Raw genomic sequence first — 15,917 nt, 5'->3', positions numbered from 1 at the left:
CATTTTGTCAAGACAGCATTCAGAATACAGTAACTTTTTTACATTTTTAGTAGAATACTTTTAAAATAAATCAATGTGATCAGTTATTAATCTCAGTGTTACTGAGCTCTGCTAAAGCCTGAGTAGACTGATAAATCAATGTGATCAGTTATTAATCTCAGTGTTACTGAGCTCTGCTAAAGCCTGAGTAGACTGATAAATCAATGTGATCAGTTATTAATCTCAGTGTTACTGAGCTCTGCTAAAGCCTGAGTACGACATGTTTGTGAGTGATAAGTTTAGTATTGGTGTTGTACTGGACTCCTGCTAGGGCATTGTGGGAGCAGCAGTGGATTGAGACATACAGAATTTTTCTTGAAATGTATTAACAGAATAATTACATGAAAAAGAGAAACCAGTAGCAGCAAAGAACAGTGTGAATTATGTTAAAGAAAGTTTTTTTCCCATCTAACTTACCAAGATGTATTCTAAATGTACATTACTTTTTATTTTATTATTTTTAATAATTAAATGTTTTATTTATATATATATATATATTCTATGTACGGAAGGCAATATACACTTATTGCGTATACTTATTTTATACATACATGTACACATATATACATACATATGTAGTAATAGCCAGTCTGCTAAAAGTGACTGTGTGTTAGACACTGAGTGTGTGGTGTGTGTGTAGTTTGTGTAGTATGTGGGTGGCACTAGTGAGGAGAGTGAGCACGAGGAACCAACAGGCACGTGTCTGACACACACACACACACACACACACACACACACACACACACACAGAAATGAAAAATGAAAACAAACAGATCACACAGCAGAAACACAGCATTCAACCACGATCACCAGCACAGTGAACTATTCACACGCTTAATCATAATCGTTTACAAACAGCCTCAAACGCAGAATCCATAAACAAAACTATGACGCTAGAAAACTTTCATATACATAAAAACGAGGCCTTATTATATCTCAGAAATAACAAATGCATGTCTGTGATTTTTAGTTCATTTCTAATTTATATGATCACTACACTTGTCGAGTTTGAACCCTGTAAGTGTTGTATTAACACTCTTATTTCAGTGCTAAGTTTTGTTTAGAAACAAAAGGGTTAAAATCATGAAACGCCCAACAGAAAACTGTCCAATCAGGGTTGTTCTCTCTGGGGTATCTAGGAAGATACAGCCAAGCTGCTCTCCCATTGGTTAGGACTTCTGGAGCTGGACTGAAGGCCTTAAAGTCCAGCCCCAGGTCCAACTTTGGCCTGTGGACAGATTTTAATCTGCCCGTGGTTTCTGTTTTAGAGTGTGTTATGAAGCCACTTTTCCACTGCATGGTACCGGCTCGACTCAACTCGCTTTCGGTACCAGCTACTTTGTTTTCCACTGCAGATATAGCGCCCCCTCAGTGTAGCTGTCATCATAGCAACACCAAATGAAACACTGAGAGGTGAAGGAGACAAATGTTGTTCAGAAGAGGCAGCGAGACAAAAGACAGCTGATAAAACGGGAGAGTTTGGGAAAAACTACATCAGAGTTCAGATGACGAGACGATTCTGGAGCTCAAAGGCGACGCAAGACGCTACGCTAACCTGGTAGCTAGTATTAGCATATGTGTTTAGCAATTCTCTCCGACCAATCAGCAGTAGCTTTTGTACATCACCTTTTGGTATCAGCTCAGCTCGCTCGGAACCTCGACAGAGATGGTACCAAAAAAGTACCAGGAATCAGGTACCAAATTTTGCCTAATGGAAAATCAAAAAAGGCGAGCCGAGTCGAGTCGGTACCATGCAGTGGAAAGGCACCTTAAGTGGCCTTCCAGCCAGTACACTGCAGTTCTTCCTCTCACCTGATGGTGGCAGCAGTGGTGTAAGATTACAGTGTAACGCTGCACTGTGGTAACGAAGTAGCTAAAGTTTAAGAGACTTCATATCAGAGCAGATTCAGCAGATCAGGACATATTAACCCTTTAAGGAGGAACAATAACGGCTGTTTATGATGATTAATCTGATCTTCTCCTTTAATACAGTGATTTATGAATGAGGTTGCTGTGTAAAGAACATAATCTAAATTTGAAAATTTACAGAATTTTATTTAGTCTCACAAATGATATTTCACTTATAACACTTGAATAGAAATATAATTAATATATTAGTCATATTTTATTGTTACTACAGTTCCCAGCATGCACTGAAACCTAATGTGTGCTCCCACCCCTTCCCCAACAATGATCTATGGGGCAGCACCACAAAAACAAAACAAAAAATGATGCCAGGTGTCCAGTTCAGGCGAAAGGGCAGTTTTAAACCTGCTGTACACTGGGGACATTTAAAGAGGTTTAACAGTATCTGCAGATAATGTAGTCTATAATTTTATATAAAACAATTTGTTGTTATTTAAAATTAGTTTTGGCATATCTTGAATAAACAGTGGTCAGTTGTGGTCACGGCAACATTTTAAATAAAAATAAAATAAACACAGCTGGCCCACAGATCTGTTGAGATTTTTTAATATGGCTTTCTTAGTGGTTGAGTTTGACAACCCTGCTCTAGCGTTTCTGGAGGTTCTAGATAATTGGCTGTGAATGAGTCGCACTCTAAGCAGTGTTCCGGTTAGTTGTTAGGAATGTTAAACGGGGGCGGCAGCTCGATGTCAGAACTCTTCACTGAAAGAGTGACTGTAAAACTGATACACACAAACTCAGATATGTCATAATGACTGCTACAAGACTCAGAGCAAACAGGTGTTGTTTATGTCTGTGACAGTATTTAAATATAATCACTGCATTTCACTGAAATACTTCACTTGACACGACTTATATATCTGACTTCTTGCATTTTTGCACATTTTACGTCTGTAACAATTGGCTGCTAGAGTACGATATCAATCAAATACTGTATTCCATTGCTGTTCTGGTTGCCACCTCGGTGACTGCTATGCATATATATGCTAGGCTATCTGCTAATCTGCTAATATGCCATAGTGTGTTCCGTCCTCCTCTGCACAGCTCCACACACTCTCAGTACCGTGTGCTGCCTGTGTCCTGTTCTGTATTTACTGTAAAGTCTTCCGTATGTATTTACTGTACTGTACTGTCTGCACTGTGTTTACTGTCCTGCTCTTGTGTTGCTGTGTTGGAGGGATGTTGTGTCGAGTCACTGTGTACTTGTATAGAGCTGGAATCACAATAAAGCCTCTTGAACTTGAACTTCACGTCTTCAGTCATCTGTGTTTAATCTAGCATGGCCAAAATATGTTCACGCACACTTGTATTAGCTTAGCGCTAACATGCTATTTGAGATTCTATAGGGGCGCTAGCAGAAGTTAGCATTAACGTAGAGGTGTTTTTTCCTGTTTTTGACCGAGTTAGATATTGACTGCAGGAGCTGAAGGCCTCGCTCTAATAGTCACGGTTCAGCGCTGTATATGTGCACCGAGCTGTCACTGTATGTGTGTCACACTGAGCTGTCTCATTATCCAGCGCAGGTGGTGTGTGTGTGTGAGTGTGTGTGTGTGTGTGTGTGTGTGTGTGTGTGTGTGTGTGTGTTTTCTCACTGACAATGAAGCTGCAAAAGAATTTTCTCTCTGCATTGCAATTATTATTCTAACACTGACCGTCACAGATTTGTGGACACTTGCCCGTCTTCCAAAATATGAATTCTCTCACTATTACTTGGCAATAAAGTCTAAAAAAAAATCTTTAAAGGTTTATTTCATCATAAAGCAGCTACAGAACTGTGCAGCAGTCAGAGACTCCCCTACATCCGTTTAATTTCCAGTGAAAAGAGCCATTAAGTATAAATTATTCTTTTTTCAGCATCAAGAAAAAAAGCAGAAATCTCATATTTAACAATTTCTCAACACCTTAGTTCAGTATCTATTACAGAATAACAGTTCCTAACTTCATAATTTAGTACGCTCGGCTAAAGCGTTTGGGAAATGGAGACTGAAACTGGGGAGCGGCGACGCTCTGATAAACAGCAGGGGGCGCTCTCACAGTGTTCACTACTTACAGTTCATCACACTTTAGTTCTGTTTGATCTTTTATACATCAGTAACAGCAGCTTAACTCACTTTTTAACATTTTTGATGATGTCTTTATGTTTCAGCTGTGTGTGTTTATGGTCGGTTGCTAGGAAACAGACATGACAGCTGATTGATGACTTTGATCGAGTAGGTTAAGGTTTCCTGACTGGAGATAAGATGCTGTAAGATAAGATAAGATTCCTAAATTAAGATCAGATTTGATTTTGTAGTACAAGTTTGTAAAAAATCTTATCTTGAATATCACCGCCCCCCAGTTTCAGTCTCCATTTCCCAAAAGCTTCAGCCGAGCACGCTAACGTTATTCGTCCTAAAAAAACAGACACACGTTCAGCTCCGTCTCCTCATTATTCACCACCATCACTGTAATATTTCATCTGGCTTACAGCTTCGAGGTCTGATATGATTGGTTTACAACTTCCATATGATTGGCCAAGACAGGTGTGTCACTTTTCATGCTATGTTAGTAAATCTCTGGTAGCACAGCAGATGCAGCACTCTATTAGAGCAGCAGCTGAATGCTAAATTCGGACTTTAATACTAAGTTGCTAGGCGTCAATTTTTTTCAGCGTCAGCTTTTAACATTTACAGATTCGCATGTGAGAAATTGACACTCTGATAAGCTTTTGACAGCGTCAACTATTTTCATTATACCGGAGTTCCTTATATGGGCATGACCAGTGTGTACCAGTGTACCAGTGACCAGTGACCAGTGTAAATCCCCCCTGGTATTCGGGAGTTCCATGTTGTCTGTCTGCTAACTCTCTCCATAGCGGCGCTGATGCTTCAATGTCAGTAAATGTCTGTTTTATCAGCTGTTCTTCTGTAAAGTCTCTGTTCTAGTGCGGTTCTGCGCTCTTCCTCACAGTAACTGAGATCTTCCTCGTCTCCTCTTCTGTAGAGTCTCTGTTCTAGTGCGGTTCTGCGCTCTTCCTCACAGTAACTGAGATCTTCCTCGTCTCCTCTTCTGTAGAGTCTCTGTTCTAGTGCGGTTCTGCGCTCTTCCTCACAGTAACTGAGATCTTCCTCGTCTCCTCTTCTGTAGAGTCTCTGTTCTAGTGCGGTTCTGCGCTCTTCCTCACAGTAACTGAGATCTTCCTCGTCTCCTCTTCTGTAGAGTCTCTGTTCTAGTGCGGTTCTGCGCTCTTCCTCACAGTAACTGAGATCTTCCTCGTCTCCTCTTCTGTAGAGTCTCTGTTCTAGTGCGGTTCTGCGCTCTTCCTCACAGTAACTGAGATCTTCCTCGTCTCCTCTTCTGTCTTCAGTGTGAGAAATGAGGAACAGTCACTCTTCACTCCAAACTCTTGGGAAACTGGGCGAGTTTTCAGATTTACAGATCTGCTGCAGCTCATTGTAAAGTTTTTCAGAGGAATCCGGGCAGAGTTACAGTTTCTAGGCTATGAAGGACCAACTGGGTGAGCCAGTCTGCTACAGCGCCACCCTGAGGCAGAGCAGTGCTGCAGCTCTAGTTAGTTAACAACACTAAAGACAGAGGCTGATTGTGGGTGAAGCAGACAAACAATCAGCTTCACTGAATCTGGATTTGAGCGTCTGTTTTATCCAAGCTGACAGCAAAACATAATAATAAGTTTATTTTCAGGGATTTTGATTTTGAGACATTCAGGGAGTCCAAGAAGTTATTTAGGAAGTCCTGGACCCCCAGGACCCCCTGTATTTTGTACCTTGGGCATGACAGTGACTAAAGAAGGATGATAGGACCTCAGAGGGTTCTTGTAGTCCATGCATCACATACGTACAAATCGTACAGATAATTCCAAAAAATATTGTTCTAAATCTTCTAAAATTCCAACAAAAAGATTTAATTTTGAGTAATTTGCGTTTGTGTTCTTTAAATCTGAAAAGCAGTGCGGTGTTGGAGCGCAGTCAGGCTGAGGGGTTTTATTTATTCATATTTTCCTGCTCCAGTGTTCCAGAAGTCTCTGTGTTCTGACACAGATTTGCACTTTACACACACACACACACTCGCGCTCACCCTGCCGGAGTGTGTTTGTCTCCAACTGTCAAACCGAGTTATATCAGCCGCCGCGTCCCACAGCAGCCTGACCCGAGGAGACTGCACGAGCGCAGGCGAGTGTTTGTTTTGCTCTCTGTGGTCCGTCTGAGCCTCCAGAACTCAGCATTCTACAAAAAACCAAGCTGGAAAACCCAAAACGGGCTTCAGACAGCAAAACCGCAGATCTCTGACGCAGAAACTTTACAGGAGGAGGAAAAACATCCTTAATTTGAATTTACCTTTTTTTTATTCTGAGTAATTTTAGCCTGTTCATCATAAAATGTTAACACAATGTTGCAGTCATTTTCAAACACTGTTTCAGATGGATAAAAGTATTTGGACACTCCTCCTAATTATTGAGCTCAGGTGTTTCAGATTTTATACACTCATTACTAACAGGTGTATGAAATTAAGCACACAGCCTTGCAGTCTCCATAGACAAACACTGGCAGTAGAGGCTCGTACTGAAGAGCTCAGTGTGTTTAAACGTGGCTCTGCCATCGACACAGTCAAGTCTGTTTGGGAAATCTCTGTCCTGCTAGAGCTGCCCCAGACAACTGTAAGTGCTATTATTGTAAAATGGAAACGTCTAGGAGCAACAACAGCTCAGCCACTGCAGAGAGAACACAGAGAAAACATACAATAGAAAAAACAATAAATAATATAAAATAAATAGAGTAAAATCAAACATTAGGGAATAAGTAGAATAATATAAAGAAAAAATACAAAAAATAAAAAAATCATAGAGGAAAAAATAGAAAATACGTGAAGAATAAATTTTAAAAATATAGTATAATAACTTATTATTATGTTTTTGTAAATATCTGCACCACTGAGCTGGAATTCACTAAAGAAGACTCTAACGCTCGCTCACTGGTCTCACTCAGATGTTTTAAACTTGTAATCTTCACCCTCCTTCAGACACCCTGAAACTGTTTTAGTTTAGTTTTTTCTTTCTGCTTTTTATTTAATTTCACTTTTTTATTTTGATTTAATTTGGTTTATTAAATTTCTTTTACTGTTTTAATTTATTTATTTATTCATTTTTATTACTTTTCATAAATAAATCTTAATTGTTCTCTTTATTTTTTCCCCCATTTCTATTGTTTGATTTTAATGCTAATTTGTTCATGTGGTCGTTTTAGTTTAAACGGGTTAAATGTAATTTCTTTTTTAATCCATATATGCTGTAAATGCTCACACCCTCAATATATATATATATATATATATATATATATATATATATGTATATATACACACACACACACACACACACATATACATATATATACATATATATATATATACATATATATATATATATATATATATACATACACTCAAACATCCGATATGTTCTTTGAAGTGCACTTTACTTTTTTTATAACTTAAAAAGTACACCTACAGTGAAATATAGTACAACTATTTTACATAACTAAAGTTACTGAGCTAAAAGTAACAGAACTGGCTAAAAACAGTGATGTGTAAAAGTCAGAGCCCCTTTATACACCTTCATTTATTTAATTTGCAGTCAAAACGACCTGTAAGTGGAAGTTACTCATGTTTCAGGTTCAGTAAGAAGTCTTCCAGGTGGTTGTCAGGAACCTTATTTTCTCTGTAACTCCAGTTTTGGAGACTCACTTATTTTCCTTTAAGAAACTGGATTATCTTATATTCGATCTCCTCACTGACTCTCCCTGAGAAAATCAGCAACTTGCACCGACTGCTTGTTCTGATGGGCATTAAAATCTTGATTGTGCACCATAAACGCGAGAAAAATCCCCTGAAATATAAAGTAAGCATTAATGCAGTGCTGGATGTGTGATATTTTGAGCTGGTTGCTGCAGTGTGGGTGAAGCGTTCTGCGCATGCGCACGGCATTCTGGGTTTGCAGGGACACGGCAGAGTGAAAAGCGTCAGCGTGGGAGGCACACACTCACACACTGGTGTGTATTTGTGTGTGTGAGTGTGTAACCTAACCTTAAGCAACCAAAAGATCAGCTGCGAAGCTTAAATTGGCTTATTTTTCGAATTTCCCGTTCCACCTTAAATGGTGCAGCAGTTACATTCTGGCGTCTGAGGCATTTAAGGTGGAACGGGAAATTCGAAACAGAAGCTGGCGAATAGGAAGCCAATTTCAGTCTTATCGATCAGCTTTGGTCTCTTTTACTGTTTCTAATAGAAGATGCATTTTTAGAGGGGACAATGCACTTTTATCTCGTGAAAAGCAGCCAAATATCCCCAAAAAACACTAAAACATTCGTGTTTTCTTCAGTCACAGTCCCCACAAAGTGCTAAATACATACGGAGACTCTCAAACACACGCTGCTACAGGGAGATGTCAAGTCTGATCAGCAGAAAGGCGCTGTGTGCTGCGGGAATCGCTTATGTATGGATGTTAAAGGGAGATTCCACCCATTTTTCAAAATGTATAAAATTTTCCACACATTTCGGTGGTTGGGGTGTACGCCAGTGTGGTTTGATATGAAATGGTTTATTGTCAAGAAATGTATATATCTATACGTATATTTGGGGGACTACTGTGCCATAAAACACCCGGATTTCTCTAGAAGATTCTCTAGAAACCACTTTGAATGATTTTACATCATAACCATTTAAGTCCTAACCAAGCCTATATATCTATTATACTGTATTTATTATAATATAGTAACTATAGTTTACACTTTAATTCTACTTCTACCTTCTAACGTACTCTTACTGTTCATGCACATGTTCTTATTTGCTGTCTATACATCTATTGTCTGTTCTTGTCTATTTTCTTTGCTCTTTTTAATCAAATTTTTAATTATTATTTAATTTTAATGGGGTAGTCTGACAGCTTTTCGCTATACATATACATATATAATGACCGTAAAGTTGAACTGAATCAAATTATGAAGAAAAATGTGAAACTTTTGGTGGAATTCTCCTTTAAGTGTCTGTATATGCGTGTGCCAGCCAGCAGAGGGCGCTGTTTCGCGCACAAAAGAACAACAATAACAAAAGCATTCATCGCAGCTAATTTAGCCTCATTAAAGCGCATTATTATTCTGCGTAATGTGGCGTATGATTAGAATACAGAGGTTCTCATCGATTTAAATGCAAATCTAAATGAAAAGCTGTAAATAATTCGTGCTAAACGCGCTCACGGTGTCAGTCTGAGCGGAAGCCCACCATTAGACCCTCAGCGAGACTAAATATAGCAGCATCAGTGCTGATGGACTGAACACAACCAGCTGAACAGCTGCTTATATTCTCCCTCCACATCAGCAGCAGCTCTACAGCACGGTCGGCCTCACTGCGCGCGGACACGGTGCTGTCCAGCATCTGCTGACCTCCCAGCTGAAAACAAGCAGAACCATTAAAAGCTTCTGTTGGTTCCTGATGGTGTCCAGTAGTCATTAACGGTATTCTGTGTTTGTCCTGATGGGCTGACCAACAGGTTTTAATCCTAATGGTCTTTTTCAGCAGGGCTCTCCTCTACTTTCATCTTGGATTTGTAAAGAAATGCATCTTTTTTTGGAAGCCACATGCTCTTAAAGGGCAATTCCACCAAATTTTCAAAGATTTCTCCATAATCCAGTGTGTGAGATGTAAACAGAGTGATTCAGAGAGGTTTGGTGTGAAATGGTTCCAGGGGTCGTCATGACTACAACACAAATATAGACATTTTATTTACTATCCAGAACCACCAGTGAACCTACACGAGTCTTCTGAGTTTATATGGAACAGTATTTTGCCTCACAAGGCCAGACTTTTAGAAAATATGTCTTAGACCTAAACTATTGAAATACGTTTTTCAGGCTTTAGACAAATCATCTATTAGAATTTCCTTCAGCAGATTTCTTAGAAGTAGCCTTTAGAGGCCTGAAATGCCTCAGACGTCTGGTTCCTATCACCACCACTGTAAACAATTGTGACTCGGTAAGTTTCTCTAGAACAGAGCGTTTCACACCAAACCACTCTGAACCTCTCTGTTTACATCTTTAACATGCAGAAATTATGGAAAATTGGTGGACTTCCCCTTTAAGAGTGTAATTACTGCTTTTATTTTTCATTTGGGAAGTTTATTTGATTTGATATTTACTGGCATAAATTAGAACAGTGTGCTTCTCTGTTTCACTTCACGCACTAATAAAAGCTGAGGTTTTTGGAACTGGCTTTCTCATCACTCTTAAAAAGATGGTTATTCAAGGGTTCTTTAGTAAGTGGTTCTATACAGAACCATGAACACTCAAAGAACCATTTGCATGGTTAAATGGTTCTTTAGATTGATTGAGAATGTGTTGTTTATGGTACTATGTTTTGAAAAGTGTTCTACATAGAACCAGAAAGGGTTCTTCTATTGTTATGATGTCAAGCTTGTAACAGTAGAAGAAGCCTTCTGGTGCTGTATAGAACCATTAAGTTATTACAATGTAAACAGAGCCATTCAGAGTGGTTCAGAGTGGTCAGAGTGGTTTGGTGTGAAACGCTCTGTTCTAGAAAAACTCAGAACTGTTCACAGTGGTAGTGATAGGAACCAGACGTCCACCTCTAAAAGCTCCCTCACAGAAAGTTCCTACATGAAATGGTTATGAATTCACTGCCTGATGACTGAGACACTGTTTATGATAGTTTAGAGAACTTAAACTCCATTCATGGTGGAGGGATACATGCAGGGCGCTGTGAGGCAAAATAGTCCCCAAAGAAAACTTATTATTTCTTATAAAATCTGTGTTCAAAATCAATGTAAATTCTGAAGAAACTACATTTCGTTCCTCTCTCCACGCGTCTGTGATGAGAAGAAATGACAGTAAATAAGACTGCAGCTTTTGCGTGAGGCTTTCAGCCGAATGAAACGAGGCAAAATTGTGAGAAGACATGTTTAGAATCTGTCCGACGTAATAAACTCTGCTGAAAACAGAGTTTAAGTTTTGTGTGAAGGATTTCTGAGTCTATGGATTATTGCAAATTTTCGTCATACCACGTCGCAGCCAGCAGATGGCGCCACGGGACCAAAACAACAGCAGGCAAAAATACAGCAAGTTCTCACAGTATGTTTACATAGATAGACAATCAGATAGATAGACAGATAAATAGACAGACAGATAGATAGATAAACAGACAGACTGAAAGATAGATGGACAGACAGATACATAGATAGATGGATAGACAGGCAGACAGATAATGTATTGATCTCCAATGGGAAGTTTTGGTGCTGCAGTTGGGAGATGATATTCAGTGCTGGTATCAGTGCATAAACAGTGAGACAATGAGAAGAAGAATCAGCTGAAACCTTCACTGTGTGACAGTGTTTTACTTTTACTCAGTATTTTTGTCAAAAACGTTGTAGTTTCCGCTTAACTGTGTCCTAAAACTGAACCCAGTCAGCCAGAGGACTTCACAAACAGCTCAACTAGCCTGTTAGCTTCACTGCTTTAAACGAGCATTTCATACTTCATCTTGTTTTTCTGCTGTGCCCGCTTTCAGATGGCCTAAAATCTCCAACACAGCTCTAAGATTTCACAGAAGCTGAATGCGCTGTAATCAGGCGGTCGTTTGAGAACAATGGCTGAGCTGGAGAATCACCCTGAGGGAGCAGCACCGCGGCCATGTTTCTGTAAGTAAGCCGCCTGTGTGTGTCTGTAGTGTCTAAACACAAAAAGAGGAATCAGTGAGAGGAAATTACAAAACACTCGCTATGAAAGTCCATCGAAAGTTTCGGTAAAGGGAGTTTTTCTGATCCCGCTGTCGTCACGAACGTTGAGGCCGAGCCTGACGTCAACCTCCATATTTGGAAGCGGACGGAAAACCACTGCGCTCAGCTCAGCGCCTCGTTTTCCATGACTGAGACCAATCAGAGTGCGAGGACGCGGTGGGCGGGACCCATCCGGCGTTTCTCATTGGTCGGCGCGCCGTCAATCGAGCTGGCGAGGGGCGGTTGACGTCAGCCTTTGTGTGCCTTGCTGGATAAAGAGGCAGCTGGAGGCTGTTTACACACAGAGACGGGGAGTTTGGAGGCGACAGGGAGCGAATTTTATACTACTTGGACTTTCTTGGACAAGTTTTTCCGCTTTTAGAAGAATGCAAGGATCCCACTTGTTGCTTTAAACTACTTTACTTTGAAGCAACGACCGAAAGAACCAGCATCGACGTCGTGGATTCAGTACAGCGTTGTTGTTGTTGTACTAGATCACTACCATTAAGAACTCTACCAGACCCCAGCGGAGGACATCCGGATTAAAATGGACCACAGCTGCGGATCCAGAGCCGAAATGCTGGCCGAAGTCTCTGCTGCAGCCAGTTTTGTGTCCAGACTGCTCCGGTCCAGGGGCTTCCTCAGCGAAAAGCAGCTTCAGGTGTTCAGAGACTGTCTACAGCAAGCGCTGTCCGGTAAATATGAGCTTATATCTTTACACTGCAGTGCTTTGTTCTAAAGGGGAGCTCCACCGATTTTTCAAAATTCTCTGCATAATGAATCGGCGAAGGAGTAAACGGAGTGGTTTGGTGTGAAACGCTTCGTTCCAGAGAAACTCACCGAGTCAGAACTGTTCACAGTGGTGGTGATAGGAACCAGACGTCCACCTCTAAAAGCTCCCTCACAGAAAGTTCCTACGTGAAATGGTTATGAATTCACTGCCTGATGACTGAGACACTGTTTATGATAGAAAACTTATTATTTCAGATTTTCCACTATTTTCCATCATCAACATTCCATATAGACTCAGAAGACTCGTGTAGGTTCACTGGTGGTTCTGGATAGTAAATAAAATGTCTGTATTTGTGTTGTAGTCATGGCGACCCCTGGTTCCCTATCACCACCACTGTAAAGACATCTGTACCATTTCACACCAAACCACTCTGAGTCACTCTGAATCACTCCTCACACACTGAGTTATGAAGAAAATGTGAAACATGGGTGGGATTCTCCTTTGAGAAGCTACAGCTTGCCTGGTTAAACCCCTGTGGGGCAGATGGCGAGCCTGTTGGAAGCATATGTTCGATGGCTGGGCTGGATAAGAGCTTAATCTGCTACCTTTACCTGCTTTGGGTTCTGCATTTGTTTAATATGTGGATGGAACATTTTATTAACAGTAGCTAAGCCACATATTCGCTTAGAAATTAAAAAAATACTCTAAGTTAAAACCAAACCATTTACTGTTACTTATTTTAACACACACTCCTCTTTAAGGAGGGGGTTCTTTTTAGAGCCATGAGTCTGTACTGAACCCTTTCATGCTTAAATGGTTCTTTGCAGGGTTCTGCTATTGTTATGCTAAGCTCATAACAATAGCAGAACTCTTTGGTGCTGTATAGAACCATTTTCAAAAATGTTTAGAACCACATTCTGTATCACTCTGAAGAACCGTTTCACCATACAAAGCCTGAAAGGGTTCTATATAGAACCCCTGTCTTTATTAAAGGACCCTTGAACTGTTCAAGTGTGTGTGCAGCACAGCAGTGTGTTTTTGTTGTACATGTGAATTTCGCTCAGTTCACCTCTCAGCTTTGTGACATCACAACCATCCCCAGTCTATGTAGCTACCCTAGCCACAGATGCATGCTGTTCTCAACCAAACAAGGCCAAAGCAGCCTTCATTAGCTTTCAGTTTGGTGTGATGGTCATTATTTTAAGCTTGTTTGCTTGGATGTTTTTATTTTAATGTTTTAACTTATTTTTCTTCTTATTTTTTCCCCTTACAGAACACTACCAGCACCACTGGTTCCCAGACAGGCCACAGAAAGGTTCAGGCTACCGCTGCATCCGAATCAACCACGAGATGGACCCCCTTATAGGCAAAGCGGCCTGCCGGATCGGACTGACCAGCAGCCAGTTGTTCTCCCTTCTCCCCCGTGAACTGACCTTGTGGGTGGACCCGTACGAGGTGTCGTACCGTATCGGCGAAGACGGCTCCATCTGCGTCCTGTACGAGGCCGAACCCCCGGCGCCCGCACCGTCGCCGTTCGACCAGACTCTGAGCTGCAAAAACCGCTTTATGATGGGCGGCCGCACGAGCCCTCCCAAAAACTACCTGATGACCGTCTCCAGCTAAGGAGCGCGGCAGGAGACGGGCCGAAAGCTGGGCTCGCGTCGGTCGGCCTTCATCAGACAGTTTTGTTTGTGTTTATTTGTTTTTTTTTATTTTTATTTCCATGGGGCTTTGACATTTCTAGACATTTCACGCTCATTTGAAGCCAAATTCTACCCTCTCGACTTTAAGTTCTGAAAATCTAAAGCACTGCCTATTTAGTGAGGTTCCTGTTAGGATCTCTTTACATGGACCACTTGAGTTCCTTGCACTGTTTTAAGTCAGTATCTGTACTTGTACTACAATCTGGCAACACACTGTGACCCTTTTTAGCATAAACCTACCCGCAAACACTGGTGCTGGCAGACGTCGCGGTGCAATAACGAGCGTTCTGCCTCTCGCGAGAATGTAAAAGCAATCAGAACCGGGCGAGAGGTGCTAGTTTAGGTACTAAAACGTTTCATTCAGACTCTGTGCTGCACAGAATGACCGCCGACGTTGTGGGCGCTGCTTTAAAGGACCTTACAAGGAAAAACTCTCCAGTTTCTGCTGCCTTAACGACGGTGTCACCACCTCCTTAACGTCGAACAAACTGCCAAACGTCTTAACTCTTATTGTGCAATATGCAGGGTGTTCCAAAAATACTTGCTTTTGGTTTAAAATCTCATTTTTCCCCCCGTTCTCTCTCTCTCCCTCGTCCTGAGTTGTTGTGATGTCCTGAAATGAGTCTAAAGCTGTGAGGTGATTGGTTGGTCGTTGTCGGCTCCGTGAGGCCTGTTCTCTTCGCCAGCGAGAGAGACGCACTCGTCTCCTGTAGCATTTTTCTCACTCTCTCTCTCTTTGGGCTGCTGAGCAGCCCGTTGTTTACTGTTTTAGGCAGAGACAGTGTAGTTTGTAAGCTATTTGAAGCACAGTATGCTTTTAATGTACATTTTTTTTTTTAATGAATTTGTGCATATATAGAGAACTGTACAGTTTTGTGCGATTTTTATTACAATAAAAAAACTTTATGAATGAGATCCTCCTCTGTGTCTTCCTTGAAGAACTGCACAGTATAGTTGAATTATTGCATTATTGTTATTTGATGCAGATTGTTTAGTGCTGCAATATGCAAATGAGCTTTTTAGCCAGTCACATTGTGCTGTGAACACTCTGACCAATTATAGTTTAGGAGGAGTTTTTGTAGGTTATATTTTGGCTAAAATACTGCAGGCAGGTCTTAAACCATAGTTACTTTGTTGATTCACATTAGTGGTGCGTTTTTGAACAAGCGCACAGCCGTCACAAATTCTGTCAGAGCAATATACAGCATGCTGTAGCTCAACAATATGACAAATGCAATATCACAGTACAATAAGTTTTCACAATACATGATGTCACAATATAGACTTTTTTTTCTGACATTTGATAAGTTGAAACAGAATAATAAATACCATCAAAAACTATGAATACAGTGGTTTGTATTCAACATTTCTCTCCCTGCTGCACTAAATCAAATCAAACAGGATTAATGATGCAGTTTTTAATCAAACATGCAGTTTTAAGTGCTGATGATATTGATATGCTCATAAAAGGATATCATGATGTAATTTATCACGATAATGAAAGATATCGTCATATTGCCCACCCCTATCCTGCACTAGTTTAGATGGTTAAAGGATCAAACTAGTGAGCTAGAGTAATTTCTAGTTTGTGTGTGTGTGTGTGTGTGTATATATCTTGAATAGCATTAGCAATCACACACATATACATACATATATATATATATATATATATGTCGCTGCTGTCGGAACAAAACCTTGTGTCTCCATTTTCGTTTTTCAGTTTTTGACATAATCTGAAAAT

The 15,917-nt window shown here is 40.5% G+C and overlaps 1 protein-coding gene across 1 annotated transcript; it reads left to right on the top strand.

The window, feature by feature from the left end:
• The first annotated feature begins 12,028 nt into the window (after positions 1 to 12,028).
• On the top strand, positions 12,029 to 15,091 carry btg2 (B-cell translocation gene 2). Its single transcript, XM_036559326.1, has 2 exons — positions 12,029 to 12,435; positions 13,747 to 15,091. The coding sequence occupies exons 1-2, from the start codon at positions 12,288 to 12,290 to the stop codon at positions 14,094 to 14,096; spliced, it is 498 nt and encodes a 165-aa protein (XP_036415219.1). The 5' UTR covers positions 12,029 to 12,287; the 3' UTR covers positions 14,097 to 15,091.
• Positions 15,092 to 15,917: the final 826 nt, after the last annotated feature.

This window comes from Colossoma macropomum, unplaced genomic scaffold (assembly GCF_904425465.1).
Source record: "Colossoma macropomum unplaced genomic scaffold, Colossoma_macropomum, whole genome shotgun sequence".
NCBI lineage: Eukaryota > Metazoa > Chordata > Actinopteri > Characiformes > Serrasalmidae > Colossoma > Colossoma macropomum.
This window is presented reverse-complemented; position numbering and strand designations above follow the sequence as displayed.

Bases quoted from the DNA above. Each gene is read 5' to 3' on its own strand.
- btg2 (XM_036559326.1), top strand. From the start codon at position 12,288: ATGGACCACAGCTGCGGATCCAGAGCCGAAATGCTGGCCGAAGTCTCT. The intron at 12,436-13,746 runs GTAAATATGAGC...TTCCCCTTACAG, and splicing joins TCTACAGCAAGCGCTGTCCG to AACACTACCAGCACCACTGG.